This window comes from Cryptomeria japonica, chromosome 9 (genome assembly GCF_030272615.1).
Source record: "Cryptomeria japonica chromosome 9, Sugi_1.0, whole genome shotgun sequence".
Lineage (NCBI taxonomy): Eukaryota > Viridiplantae > Streptophyta > Pinopsida > Cupressales > Cupressaceae > Cryptomeria > Cryptomeria japonica.
In genome coordinates this window covers 256,590,689-256,604,798 of record NC_081413.1, presented here as the reverse complement: position 1 = coordinate 256,604,798, position 14,110 = coordinate 256,590,689, and the positions used below count along the sequence as shown (strand labels likewise).

General features: G+C 29.5%; 1 protein-coding gene across 1 annotated transcript in view; it reads right to left on the bottom strand.

Moving 5' to 3' along the window:
* Positions 1-10,583: 10,583 nt before the first annotated feature.
* The window catches only part of LOC131034457 (MYB-like transcription factor EOBII), a 57,088-nt gene continuing 53,561 nt past the window's right edge, over positions 10,584-14,110 (bottom strand). Inside the window, exon 6 of the mRNA XM_057965952.2 lies at positions 10,584-10,672. Within this exon, the coding sequence (XP_057821935.2) occupies positions 10,584-10,672 (89 nt within the window). The remainder of the gene's footprint in view (positions 10,673-14,110) is intronic.

The following is a 14,110-nucleotide window of genomic DNA, read 5'->3' as shown; positions in this document are numbered from 1 at the left end:
CAAACCTCTAGAATAAAATTCTTATCTCTTTACAATGACAAACTATTTCACGTTCTAACTTCAGAGAATGAATCTCAATTATAACCATAAGGAGTCAAGACATTAATACGCTATATAATACACAACCAAAGCATATAAAAGAAACATATTTAATCTTGTATCAATGTATTAAAGTTATAAAACATCGAACAAAAAATATATTTAGTTTGAACATATTTTGTCTAGATAGAATTTTTGAAGAGCTTCACCAAGAAAAAGCATAGTGATTATGGTAATTACAAACTATAGTGATGTCTACATTAAATTCTAAATATCATTACAATTAATCAATGAAATTTTATACAATTTATTCTTCACTAAATGATACATGTTTGTACACAAGACCAACACAATAAAATATTTAATGATGGTGTGAGTGTTTTGGTCTATGTTGAATACAAATCTTCAACTCCCTATGTTTAAGTTGTGCTTCTTCTCTAGTCGGATAATGCGAATAAATAAATTGTATTAAAAATCTATGCAAAACAAAATATCATATGTTTTTGTTTTTGATTAAGATAAAATGGGTTTTATAGGGGCCCAAAACCTAAATCCAAAAAAATCATAGAGAAATAGCAAGATAGTCCAGAAACAATAGCTAAATAGAAACAAAATAGGGGCGTAGCCCCACAAAGCCCTATAACAAAATGACACAAAAGCACCAGGCCATCTAGAAAAAACTTAAACAAAAGCTCCTAAAACCTCTTGATTTTTCTCCACAATATCTTCCAGTTCCTTCACGATGCTCCTCGTGGTGCTCTTCTCTTGAACCCTACTCCTAGTTCTTGTAGATGGACCTGTAGAAGCTTGTACCTCTAGAATACTACTAATCAGCTAAGCATGATGGATTTTGATTTTCTCATTAAGCATTTTGATGCCTTTCAGACTGTTATTCATAGCTTTTTTCTGATCTCAACCATATTTCCGAGACTTCCTTTAATGCCTTCCAACACTTTCTCCAGGATGGCAATTCTGGATTCATGCTTGGTTTTAATGACCTTAACATCTTCAATTAGTTTTTGGGTAATTTTTAGGAGCTTATCTATTTTATTATGCATTGGAATATTAGTAAAAGTGTTAATAATTTCAGATATTCATTGTCTGATGATGTTGATTTCACTGATCACCCATCAGAAGCACTTCTCCTGACTGGAAGTGGAATTGGCCAGTAGCATATCAATATCCACCGACTCACTTTCACTATTGTCCAGGTCCATCAAGTTTAGATTTAGGGGAATATCCAACTTCATCTCCTTCTCCCCTTTGTCATTTGGATCCACATATTTCCCCACCTTTTCCTTTTTAAAGTTAACATTACCCAAGTCTTGAGAAGGAGGGGTAATGTTGTTTTTGGTTGCCTTTACAAGAGGGGTTTACACTTCCTACTACTATTAGTGGCAGGACTGGCCTTAGCTCGAGGAACCTCATCCTTAGAGGGGCTATACTCTGGATCTTCTTCGGAGCCTTGAAGGTCCCACTAATCCATAGTCATCTTTTCATCCTCCATTTCGGTATCAAACATGACATGCAGCTCATCAACAGTCTAGGATTTGGGGTCAATATCACATTTGAGGGCTGACGAGGGTTTGACTTCATGTTTTTTAGCATATTCCATGATAAGAAGGATAAGACCCTTATGTAAAACAGTGCTTTCTTGACCTCTCTGGAAAGCAAGTTGAAGCCCAAGGTAAGTTGAGTTTATATCATATGTTTTTCTTATTTTGTGATAAAATCCCTGATATTATCTATGGATTTTCCTTTACCATGATTTGATTGAAGCCATATGTGTTAACCATACACCTCTTTGTGTTAAGCCCTGCTCCACGGTAGGAAGTATTCGTTTAATAATTTTCTATGTATTATCTATGGACTTTCCTTTATTATGATTTGATTGAATCTCTATGCGTTGAACCATACACCTCTTTGTATTACACTCTGCTCCATGGTAGGAACTATTCATTTAATAATTTTGTTGAAGTCATTACACCCTTGCCATCTCCTACAACATTCATGTGAAGGCATGGTACCCTCACAATAGTCACCAATAAGGAAAACAATGTATTAGATTGTTCTTATGCCTAGCAAGAGCATTTTTCCTTAATAAAAAGTTTCAATAAATCTATGATCTATGATTTATTGAAACTTTTTATTAAGGAAAAATGCTCTTGCTAGGCATAAGAACAATCTAATACATTGTTTTCCTTATTGGTGACTATTGTGAGGGTACCATGCCTTCACATGAATGTTGTAGGAGATGGCAAGGGTGTAATGACTTCAACAAAATTATTAAATGAATAGTTCCTACCGTGGAGCAGAGTGTAATACAAAGAGGTGTATGGTTTAACACATAGAGATTCAATCAAATCATAATAAAGGAAAGTCCATAGATAATACATAGAAAATTATTAAACGAATACTTCCTACCGTGGAGCAGGGCTTAACACAAAGAGGTGTATGGTTAACACATATGGCTTCAATCAAATCATGGTAAAGGAAAATCCATAGATAATATCAGGGATTTTAGAGTTATTGGATTATTGGATGGTGTCTCTCACATTAATCCATGATATTAGAGTAGTCCTTAAGTGAATTCATCATTCAGCATTGACATGTTGTTTGGTAGAAAAGTAAATAGAAAAGTATTTGAAAAAAATATTTTATGATTGGAAAATCCATTTGTTTACAAGTAAATTTTTTTTGGAGTATTATTAGTTATAAAATAAATTGAATTATATTTATTAATTGTAGATGACATTCTAAATACATGCATAAAAATATATATGTAAAAAGAATTTAAGAGTGAAATAACAAATAGAAACTTGACATATTCAAAATTGAAAATTCATATTTTAATATTTTATTTTTTGAATAAATTTAATTTTCTTTATAATAAAATAAATGATTTAAAATGGAAGTATATAGTTAATATTAAATATTTAATTAAATTTTTGAAGAATTTATTATATTAAAATATAATATTATTTGTGTTAAATATAATATTGTGTTCTATTAATTAGAAAACATAAGCCTAAATTTAATTTAAAATTCGAAAACAAGATATTATTTACATTTCATAAAATAATATTTAAATGAGTATACCAATTTAAACACATTTATATAAAAAAATGTTTATGAAAATATTTTGCTTACTTAGATTAAAATTTATTTTAATTTACATTGAAATTATAGTCTAAAAGTTCATAGAAAAAACCCGTCCATATTGGTTATCCACAAGGGTTTGATTCTCCTCATCATGGAATATGCCAAATTTGTTTCTATTTAGAAGCACCCTGCCCCTAAATCCCAGAATAAATTGGAGTATAATGTCAATCTTGAGGGTTTCTCAAGTGATTCAGAGGATAGACCCTCAGATGAGGATGTGGGTATCCATTTAGGGAAACGTAAACGACCCAAAAAGGATGCCTCAACCTACCATAAAATTGTGATTTTGGACGATGAGGACTTTAAGTATGAAAAGCATCTATATGTTTAACCATTTATGTTTATAATGAATATATATTCACATAGAGTATAAGTCACATACTACTATTTTTGAAATGTATATATATAAATAGATATGATGAATCATATATCAAATTTATTGTTGGATTTTGAATGCTTTAGCTATGGAATCTATTATTAAATAATTTTAATAGATTGATTATAATACATATATTTATTTCATGTTTAGTATAATATATTCTAAACATAATATTATGGGGAAATATATTAGACATGTATTTGTGCTTAAATATGATTGTAAAATTTAATATAAAGGTTATACTCTTTTCAATATTTAATTTGTTATTGTCATATGTAACCAATAAATTTAAGTTAAATATTATAAGTTATGTTATATATTCATTTATAGGTAGTAATATTGAAACAAATAGTTAACACGTGCACACACACAGTCAAATTTTATTATATCGTTATTAATTGAGGCATTATGTATTATTTGCTACACATTCAATACATATATTATAATTGATTTATCTCATAGCTCTAATTCCATACAACATATCCATAATGGTCCATTCATTATACATCACAAAAAGTAATCAAAATCCTTATAAATTTAATCATTGTGACACATAAAGCATAAAAATTAACTTAATTCTCCATGGGTAAAAATCACTACACTCTATTCATTCAGAAATATTTTCTCATTCGAGATTCTAGGTTAGTACTACATATCAACTATGTCCATGAGTATTTTTATTTTTTGTTTGAGTATTTAAGATTTTATTACATACATAAGATATTCCACACATTCAACCAAACCACAATTTCCATCTACCCATAAACTTATAGTACATAACATTAGAAAAAAGTGAGGTATCTCATGGTAGCATTGAAATGTGAAGTGTTTATACCCATCTATAAGTGGGGCCTTACAAACTCATAAATTGTGCATGCATACGTCAATAATGGTCCTTGTAACTATTTGAAACTTTTATTATAGGAAAAGATGTATTTGAATAGTAAATAATACATAGGACACAACATAGCATATAACTTTCGTCTCTAACGTATACATGAATATGACCTATCCTACTTCCAAGTTTATTTATACTTGCTTCTTGATAACTTCTACCTATAAAACTTATTATATCTTTCTAAATAATTTAATAGTAGCTTTGCACCTTTCTCATTTTTGATGGCCACATGAAGGCAATCATAGAAGTTCATAACATAAGATAATAAGAAATATTTGAAGTAATCTCAAGTTATTATACCTTCTAGCACCATTTTTTAGCCAAAGTAACACAACCATATCACTTGATTTTCTCTTTAACTACCTAATATGTTGATTTCTTTCAAGCTACGCAATCCTATGGTTTTAATAAGAACAATGCTAGCATAAGGATGGCATGAATTCAAGGATGAAGGAAGAAGGCTCAAATTTATAGATTTTTTGTGGAAGAATGAAGGACCAAGATGAAAACTGACATGGAGGGTTATGATTTCATTAAAAAGGATGGTGATGGCTAATGGTTTAGCCTTCTGCAGAGTGTGACAAGGTGGGAGCATGGGAGAATAATTTTTTAATGGGGAATAGAGAAAGGCATTTCACACGTGTGTGATAATATATTAGGATGAACAAAGATATGTTGAGAGGATATAAAAGTGGAAACATGTAAAAGGAGTAGGATTGGATAGGTGATAAATGGAGAAAAGGAGAAATTATGGGGTGGCTCTACTTCAAACAACATTTTTACACATTTCTTGTAAACCAATTAAATAATTGGTCAAAGGATGTGTTGGAAATGTGTAATTCACATATGAATGTGATCATTTATGAGGGCTTGTAGAATGCATGTTACATGGCTACAAGATTGGATGTTAGTAAGAGTTAAAAATGAGAGAATATTAGTGAGGATTAGAATGTGTATTAATTAATTGATTAATCTATTAATTAAAATACAATTAAAGTTATATTTAATTTAATTCAATTTGTCAACCTTAGTGAAGAATGGATAAAAGTGTAATTAATTGAACATTAAGTATGAAAAGAAATATCATAAATTTAATCTCCATATTAGTTATGGAGATATGAGGAATGAGTTGGATGAACTCAAATTAATTTAATAAATTTGAGTATTTGAATTTAGGGTGTTTACAATGTCTTTCTACTTCTGCCACTCATTTTTAATTTCTATAAATTTCTCTTTTTAATAAATGGTGATGGATTTTACTCGAGTCATTATATTTATAATACTACAATTTATTCATAACCTAAGGAGCTAGTTATTATTAATTAGTTAGTTTACATAGATTATTCAATATATTTAGCTTATAATGCTCATGGGGAATTAATTACTAATTTAAAATTATACATATAATATCAATATGATACTCATCCTGGCATTATATGAAATCACATGAATATGTAGATAATATTTGTAAGTTAAGTTTTGCTAAAACATAAAATTAATAGAGGTCATACCCTTATAACATTTACATAATATTATAATATAAGGTTATAAACCTTGTATATTATATGTTTTATTAAATATATCCTTCTTGAAATAAGTATAATCTAATAACTATTAGATTATTAATTATTTATGAATGGGGGTTATTGAAAAGGTGTGACTAGTGAAACCACCATTCCTCCTATATTTAAGGAGGTTCTCTATCATTTGAGAGGTATCTGAATTTGGAGATTCATGGTGCGTTGTATCACTATACACAAGAGGTATTACTGGCTAGGTGAAAGTATTCGTTGAGAGTCCCTTGGTTCAAGTCTATTTTGTTATAGACTATATTTTGTAAGTATTTTAATAAATGATGCTTTATGAGTTTTTTTACCCGAAACAATTTTGCCCATGTATATCTTGTGTAATGTGCACATATATCCATGTATGATTCTCATATCATTTCTTCTAATATTTTTTGTATAATAAATCCTAAGATCCTACTTGCTAACATGGTATCAGAAAAAGTTAAGCTACAATATTCTCTTTTATAAGTTATACTAGAAAGCATGTGAAACTTATGTTTTCATTGACATATTCACATAGAACACAATAATAATTGATATATATTTAATAATTAATTGATATTTAATGTTTATTTTTAAATATCTTATATCATATTTAATTCAAAATTACTTTATTATCCTTAGAATTATTACATATAATTTATATTATAGAAAACATATGATCCACATTTTATGTATATATTTGAAACATTAAGCAAATCTTAGTTTCTTTGCCTTAAAAATATTAATATGAAAGGCATTATTTAACACCATGTCCTTACAAAAGTCAACCTTGTCTTTATAAAAATTGAAAATCTCTTGTTTTGTCATTGATGGCAACATATTCTTTTGTTATCCTGGTGTTGTAGTCAAAAGGATAAGTTGGTTTGGGCAGTGTGTTACAGTTGAGCTATTGTGGTTTAATGGGTTTATAGATACTTATCTCTAGTTGATTCGAGAAAAGTTTTAGAGATCCAAATGATGATTTGATTGAGTTATGAGATCTGGTATTGTGGTTGATATTTAGTTGTTCGTGTTATTCGATATTTTGGTTTGTGCTCTGTAGTGCTCCAAAATTGCTATATCATGGTTTTTATATTTGGCAGAGTGTTTGGGATGTTCATATGTGTCATCAAGTCACATGATTCATGATTTGGAAGTCTGCAACTAAATCTTTCAGTTTGACATTTAGTTCAACATGTATTTTTGATGTTCAGTATATCGTTGATGAAGATTTTAGTAAGTCGTAATGTTGTGGTTGTTTTTTATGCTATTCACGTTGCTTGTGGATGTTTCTAGATCGTTCTCTATCTATTTTGTCTATCTGCATTGATCGTTGTGCGCATTATTGATCATTTTCTTGATCCAGTGGTGTTCTTCATGTTATTCAACATTCATGATTATTGTAGTGTGTTGTAGATGATTGAGGCATAATTGTTGAAGGTGTTGCATATTTGCGGTGTTGGTTTGGGTCCAAAATATGTCAGCCGATATTTTTTTGGTCTACATGTATTATTGTAGCGTGTGAGATTATTATTTTATAATTTGTGTTAAGGGTTTAGCCGACCTTGAAATATAGGTTGATGATTTGTATAGATATATGTAATATTCATTTGTGAGATGTATCTATGAGAGTGAATAATGATTTGATCTTTCAGTAGTAGAGGACAAGTGCAAAAGGGTGTGAAAAAGTGGAAAGAGAAGAGTTTGACTATCTATTCTTGACTAGAACTATAACCAAGCATATGGAGATGTTATTTTCATAGTTCATGTAATCTGGATTATTGTCTGATTTTTGTAAGACAGTGAGTCTTCCTCATGGTTGTAGCCCTTGTTGTATTTGACCAGTGAGCTCTAGGTAGTGTGCTTGAATGCATGTGCATTCCCCATTGTAATATTTACATTTACTCCTAACAGGATATTATCTCATTGTGGGTAGGTTCCCACCATGGTTTTTCCCTTAACTGGGTTTTCCACGTCAAAAATCTTGGTGTTATGTGTGTTATTCATGTAGTGTTGGTTTATATTTTCATTGCTAATAATCAGATCAAAATTTAAGTTTAAGTTGTGATGAGTTTGTGGGAAACTAATTCACCCCCCCTCTTAGTTTGCTGTTTTTTTTCTAATAGTTTATACTTTCTTGTTATAAAATAGTAAATATCATTAAGGGTGATAATATTTTTCTATTAGTGAAATTAGTATTATGTTATGTAATATTCTATAAAACATGAGATTGCTGCAACATTTATTCAATGTATCGATTAGCAAGGTCAAGATACCCCCATAATTAGAATTACTATTCAATATAATATTATCCCTAAATTGGGATGCACTTAGGAGGTAATCATAAGAATGATGATATGAATACCCTATCAAATTCTATGAAATTGCATAATTTCAACAATGGAAATGAAGGATATTTCATTGATCATCTCAAAAAGAAATCTTCTTCTTTTATGTATCAACTAAAATAAACTTTATCGAAAAGTAAGTGACTAATTAGTTATAACTCTTCATATATGTTTAAATTTTCATAATGTTCTGCCAATTGTGCTTCAATCCTTTCATTTCAATCATCCTAGAAATATTATAGGAGTTTTATCCATGGATCTATACTCCTATGTTAGACAAGTGTATCTTATGAGGTTCTTGTTATAAGAATTAAATATTTTTATATTACTTGAATCCATTATTTTAAGAGATTTAAATTAAACTAAAGTTACAAAGATTAAACTTCCTAATTGATATGGTTGAATATATGTATATTTTGTTCTTATATATAAATTTGAGATAAATAACTTACACTAAATGTATCTAACAAATCTCAAGCCTATGTAATAGTACAAGTGATAATCGAAGTTAAGCTACAAGATACTCTAGAAAGGAAAACATGAATAATAGTAATTTTTTTAATCAATTAAGGGATTGACCCAATAAATTATGCTAATGAAAAACAACCATATATTACATTTATAGAAACATTCTTATGTAGAGGCTACCTAATATTTTAAAAATTCAAATACCGAATTTATTTTATGATCACATCATATTTTGAAAATCAAACAAATTTTTGTAGTTATTTATAATAATTACAGATTCAATACCTATTGCATATTATAGATAATAGGAAGTATTTGAAGTGTGTACATATCTGTCCACTTTAAAATGAAATTAAAATATTTGAAATACACACATTTATTAATTTCATCAATTTATTTTTATGATTGGTTAAAATAGTAGAACAATAAGTTTGTTCCTAAGAATATTTTGAAAGAAAAAAAAAATATAAACCATTTTACATTATGTTGCATTTTACTGCTACGTTTATTTATAGAAAACATGAAATTAATACTTAGATAAATTGATTAAATTTGTTTTATATTTAAATATTTTAAATTAGTATAATGCAAAATTTAAGGGACATCTTTTATTTTTCTTTGAAGGAATCTTTCATATATCAATAGATTAGATTTTCCATAAATCCATAGAAGGAAATTTATATAAGATATTATATAAATTATTTCAATAATTTATTTGTCAATATTAGATTTTATTTGTCACTAATCAAATAAATTATCTCTCTCTCTCTCTCTCTCTCTCTCTCTCTCACACACACACACACACACATATTTTTATATGTGTGTATATATATGTGTATGTGTGTGTGTATATATACATATGACATAATTTATTTCATTAGTGACAAATAAAATCTAATATTGTCAAAAATTTCTAAAACCAAAAAAAATTACAAACATTTTATTTAAATATCTTAAAAAAACCTTTTAATAAGATTATAAACTAAATTTCTACGTAAATGAAATTATTATAATTGAAAAACATAGAAAAGGAAAAAAAACAGAACAAGGTAAAGTAATCTATACTAAATTCAATTGAAATATAAAATGTCAATCCCAATGGGACAATAAAACTTAATTGGTTCATCAATTTGACTATATCTTTAAAAAAAAAATAAATGGATATTTTTTATTCATATATGTTAAGAGCAATAACACAATTTTTTTTTTAAAAATCCTTAACCTCACTATAATTTTAATTTATAAAGAACAGGGAATGGGAATATGAAAACGGTTGGACTCCACACAATCAAACAATAGGTCACATATATTAAAATAGGAGCATTCTAAGAATCCTCCAACCGCCATGAGAACATCGATGAGAAAGAAGATAAAAATGGAATAAAGAATATTAATTGAATATATCAATAAATATACTCAATTGCGTGGAACAAACTAGGGAGGGTGCGGAACAAACTAGGGAGGAGGAGAGTATTTGGTGTGAGAGCTATATAATTCTGGAGTGATACATTGCCTTTGGACATCATATATCTTTTTCTCACAGAAAACATTATGTTAGGAAAGCATATATATAAATCTGAAGTGATACATTACCTTTGGGGACAACATATATCATTTTAATATATGCACTTCACCATGTAAGCAACAAACTACCGATATATTATATGTAGATATATCTGCAACTTACTGCTTACATCGTGAAGCGCATCTCTTAAAAGGATATATCTGCAGTTTGTTAGTTACACGGCGAAGGGCATATAAGTATTCCTGCTGTTTAATTGCTCACGGCCCGTCTTGCTTTTTTGTTCGTTATAGTATTCGAATTCTGCTGTAGATTAATATTTATATATGGTTTTATAATTCATTTGTAGATTGGCTTGCTGGTGCCTTCAGACCTACTAGAATACAAATCTTCTCATCAATATTTATTCCGTATATACTTATTAATTGAATATAACAATAAATATGTCCGTGATCACAAGTGTTATTTACATATTTTCTCTGGCGATCTCTCCTTCACAGAAAGATAATGAAGGTGATGGTGAGGCTGATGAGGATGGCCCCTCGTGAATCTGCTGACGTATGGGGTAAAAATGATGGTTTGGACCCTCCGCCTCCTTGCATTGCTACTGTTTTAGTCACTTAAGTTTTTTGTTTTTTTTATGTTTATGGCATCGTAAGTGATTTTGTTGTTTCCAGGCTGGCCCTGTGATTCTGGGGAGTGATCTTTTCCTCTCACCTTTTTTTGGTTTGTGAATAGTATAATGTTACTATTTATTTATTGGAATGTCTATTCATAAAAAATTTAACAGAAAGTAGTTAATATTGGAAAATCTTGACAATATGTTAGTTTTTGACTAATCAATTTACATATAATTATTTTTTATTTTTAATATTCAAATAAATTTATATTTAAATCATTTTAAAGTATAAGTAGCTTTCAAAATGTTAAAATTATATCTGAAAATTTATAGATGTTATTAGATTTTTAATTAAATTTAGAAGTTCCATAAATTTGTTATTTTATATTAGTGATCATTATCTTAATATTAACTTGTCAAATTGTGTTTTTTATTACTCATTGTTAGTTATGGAGATATTTGTAATCTATGCATATGAAAAAACATGTTAATATTTCAATCAGATTATTCTAGATGCCAAACTATAATTAAATCATTTAATAAAAAATGTCTCTTTATTTTTTTAATTTTTTTTATTGTTTTAAGATTTTTCTTTTCTTGAGCCACAACATTAATTTATGGTCTATGTATGGTAGACACCCTTGGCATTCAAAACTTAATTATAGAGGGGGATTCTATGAACATAATCTCAACCCTCAAGAAATTGCAAAAACACACCAAACTTCATTAACTCATTACTCCTTATGAATTTCTTAAACAAGTTGAACATGAACATGTGAAACTAAAGTACACAAGTGGACTAATCATATAAATAGTTAAACATATATGCATCCTTTACATTCTTAACTTCATAACATTCATCCAATCTTTCAATTTCCCTTGGGTATCATAACATCATTACTGAATTACAACATTATGAAGGTCATATACAACAACAATGATCCATAACTAATTTTTCGTTCCCTACTAAATTTTTCCCTACTAACACTATTACTTGTTTCACCATAATCGTCATAGAAAAGAAATCATATAAATTCCATTAAAAATCTCTAACACAATGAATCCATTAAATAATCCTAAACTAACAACACTAATATCCACTTATTCATAATTAACATTACATAAGTCACATTACATATTACTATTGGAGTAAGAGAACACTGAGAAGTGGGGTGAATCAGTGTTCCTAGTCAAATTAAAATTTCAATTTAACTTTTTAGGACTGAATAGAAACTGCATATAAACTGAAAAATATAATTTTATTAGTATCCACAAGTATGATCAACTTATAAAACATAGTACTCATAGAAAATTCATGACACAATAATTTCATGAGTGGAAAACCCTGAAGGGGAATAAAAACCACTCGCAAAGTGCCTCATTGTCTTAGTAAAATATGTCTCATTGGCTGGCCAATTATAATAGCCTTAGTGGAAAATACAATGTGTCTCACTGACTGAATTCAGAGCACCAACTCTAAGAGAACCAACCCCTTACAGATTTAGGAACACCCATTCCAAGGAGCATATACCCCTTACAAAAACTAGTTCAGAGGGTTACTCTGTTTCCATTCAAAGCATCTGATACATATTGTCACAAAGATCTTGTCTCTATTTCACAAACCTTACCTTCACAATCTGTCATTCAAAACTTTACACCCTGCACTCTCATTCAAATCTGCAATAATAATGGCAAATGTGCCAATACACCCTTGTATATACAGCCTATTGTACATTTGTGTTTACATGAAGACAACCAATCACTATGACTCTTATTATCATTATTGATCATCATGCATAAAACTATGACAATAAATAAGATGTACATTTTGCACTCTTCCTTACAACAGATACAAGATATTCAAATTTGCAGATGTAAATCTATCACAAACTTTAGTAACATGACAGTATTCTAAACACATATCTCTCTTCATCATACTATCATGATATATCCTTGCCATTCACACACTTCAATCTGCTCACATTCTCTACACACTATGTTCTTCTTTACTCACTATGTGTTCATATCCTCTACATTCCCCATGCACCCTCACATAGATTTAATACAACATAATTATCAATTCACTCCAACTTAAAAAATCCACAACTATTTCTTCCGAAGGTTATATCTATGTTCTGCAAACCGGTTCAAATCAGTTTCCTCATAATCCAACTGTCCAACCTCTTAGTTGTCAAAAACATGAAATGTAATCTACATAAAATCTCCTTAAGACAACTCCGGCATGGAGCTATCAACAACTGACAACTCGAAAAATAAAAACAGGTCCATCATGGTCCCACCCTTATCTAATGGATTATCAACAAGAGTCTTATCTTCGATAGTGACTTAGAGATCTCTTATTGAACCCTAATGTCTCACCGAAATTCATAGTGTGTCACCACGACAATTTTTTGTCTTACCGATATTAGCTTTTTTGGCATAGGGCATGACTTCGGCTTTCTTCTTTGAATGTCCTACCAAAAACCAATCCTCTTACTGAAATTCATGTTGTCAGTCAGACTCACCAATGCCATACCGAAATTTTTCATGTCGTTAAGACCATTCAAAAGTTACACCGAAATATCCTTTGCCGTCAAGACTTAACAAGTGTCATACCAATATGACTTTTTCGGTGTAGATAAGAACTTCGGCTACCATCCTAAAGTATCTCACTGAACCCGATTATCTCACTGAAACCTCAAACATCACCAAGACCTTCTAATGTCACAATGAAAAAGACTGATTATCGCAATGACAAATCACTTTGCCAAGATCCTTAAGTCACCTCCCAGATTACCAAGGTTACACCGAAAAACTCATTTCCGGGACAAAGACAAAAGTTACACCAAACCCAACTCTTCAACTAGTAGATAGAGATATCTTCTGGAAATTAGTTATCATACCGAAAGAAGATTTGACTTGTCGAGGAACACAATGATGAACTTCGAACATAGTCACCACATCGAACCCACCGATTCAACTACAATCATGCTTACCGTGGAATTCAAATACATTTGTGCTCGATACACCATGTGATTCAAATGCATTAAAGGATACGAGGATAGAAGATTGTTATTATATTTAAATGAAACTAATGCCCATGATAACAATACCTCAAACAATTA